Source organism: Priapulus caudatus, unplaced genomic scaffold (genome assembly GCF_000485595.1).
Source record: "Priapulus caudatus unplaced genomic scaffold, Priapulus_caudatus-5.0.1 Scaffold1724, whole genome shotgun sequence".
Lineage (NCBI taxonomy): Eukaryota > Metazoa > Priapulida > Priapulimorpha > Priapulimorphida > Priapulidae > Priapulus > Priapulus caudatus.
This window is the reverse complement of record NW_014578785.1, coordinates 43,424-44,787: the sequence shown is the minus strand read 5'-3', so window position 1 is coordinate 44,787 and position 1,364 is coordinate 43,424. Positions and strand designations below refer to the sequence as shown.

The following is a 1,364-nucleotide window of genomic DNA, read 5'->3' as shown; positions in this document are numbered from 1 at the left end:
TGTGTGTGTGTGTGTGTGTGTGTGTGTGTGTGTGTGTGTGTGTGTGTGTGTGTGTGTGTGTGTGTGTGTGTGTGTGTGTGTGTGTGTGTGTGTGTGTGTGTGTGTGTGTGTGTGTGTGTGTGTGTGTGTTGTGTGTGTAGGTACCCTGAGGTGTAATAAACATTAAAGATTTTGAGATATATTAGTAGCGTCTGTGGGTGCCCTGAAAGATACGGCGTGAGACGAAGACGTATAATCTTTATAGGTACTGAGGAAATAGAGTTGAAACGCACGCGCACACGCCCGCCCGCATAAAAGCACACAACACGTGATGTTATGCACACATATATGCACGTACGGAAGCACGCATGTATAGGCCTACGCACGTACACACACGTGCGCACACGCGTGTGTCATTTTCCCATCTATCGGACACCTACCCAATATGTCATTCTGTGGTACTCGATTGAACACCCTCACATTTGTTGGTATGATCGGATCCACGCCACCGCGATTAATTGTCCAAACAAAGAAGTAATCACTGAGACTTCCAAATGTCTCCAAGATAACATGAAGCACTTCCTGCAAATGTAAGATCATCAGCAAGTCACGTGCACATATAAGTTAATTTAGTCAACGCCTTAAATTGAGCCGATGATAAGCCACAGATAGACAATTGCACAATCGTGCAGATTCAGATATCCAAGTACATACAAACAGATGTGGTGTATTCAAGAAGTTAGATTAAAAAACCGACCTGTATAAAATAATCAGATTATGCAGCTGTTTTGTGGAAAGTAAACACTTTGGTTGACAGAACGCTTCCGTATCAGCGGAGTGTCAACAAGTAAGAAGGGCAGCCATTGTCTTTCTGGTACCGGCGGATTATCACTACGTATGAGAAGCAACCAGTAAGCTTTTAGTGCCTGCGGAGTGCTGACTCCGTCCGTACCTTTGGTAGAAACTCCATCGACGATACAAACGTGCCAAACGACACGAAGATGACGGGCCTCTCTCCCGCACCAGCTATGTACGGCTCCACCCCCTGTGGAAGATTGCAACACATTGACACATGTATGCCAACACGACAACGAAAATACGAACTAAATTATACTATTTCCGGGGACGTCTGGGAAGGAGGGCAAGGGGTACAGCTGTCCCCTAGATTTTGGGGTGAAATAAATTATAAGATTAATAAAATAGTGCGAAATCTTAAATAAGTGTGAATCATCGGCTAGTCATCCCGGAGCCACTCGTCTTGGACCCACCCGGATACACTGTGCACGTTCAGCGAAAGTTCGTCCAGTACTCATCATCACTTAGCTGAATCATTACATTATGCTCCCTTTGAGAACTTCCTTGGGTAAAGTGACAGAGTCTTGGAA

General features: G+C 45.1%; 1 protein-coding gene across 1 annotated transcript; it reads right to left on the bottom strand.

Moving 5' to 3' along the window:
• Nucleotides 1-419: 419 nt before the first annotated feature.
• Nucleotides 420-1,074, bottom strand: LOC106817435 (UDP-glucuronosyltransferase 2B7-like; the record flags this gene model as incomplete). Its single annotated transcript, XM_014822097.1, is given in 2 exon segments — nt 420-561; nt 932-1,074. Coding segments are annotated over 2 exon segments (256 nt in total), but the record flags the coding sequence as incomplete, so codon positions are not given.
• Between the last annotated feature and the right edge of the window lie 290 nt (nt 1,075-1,364).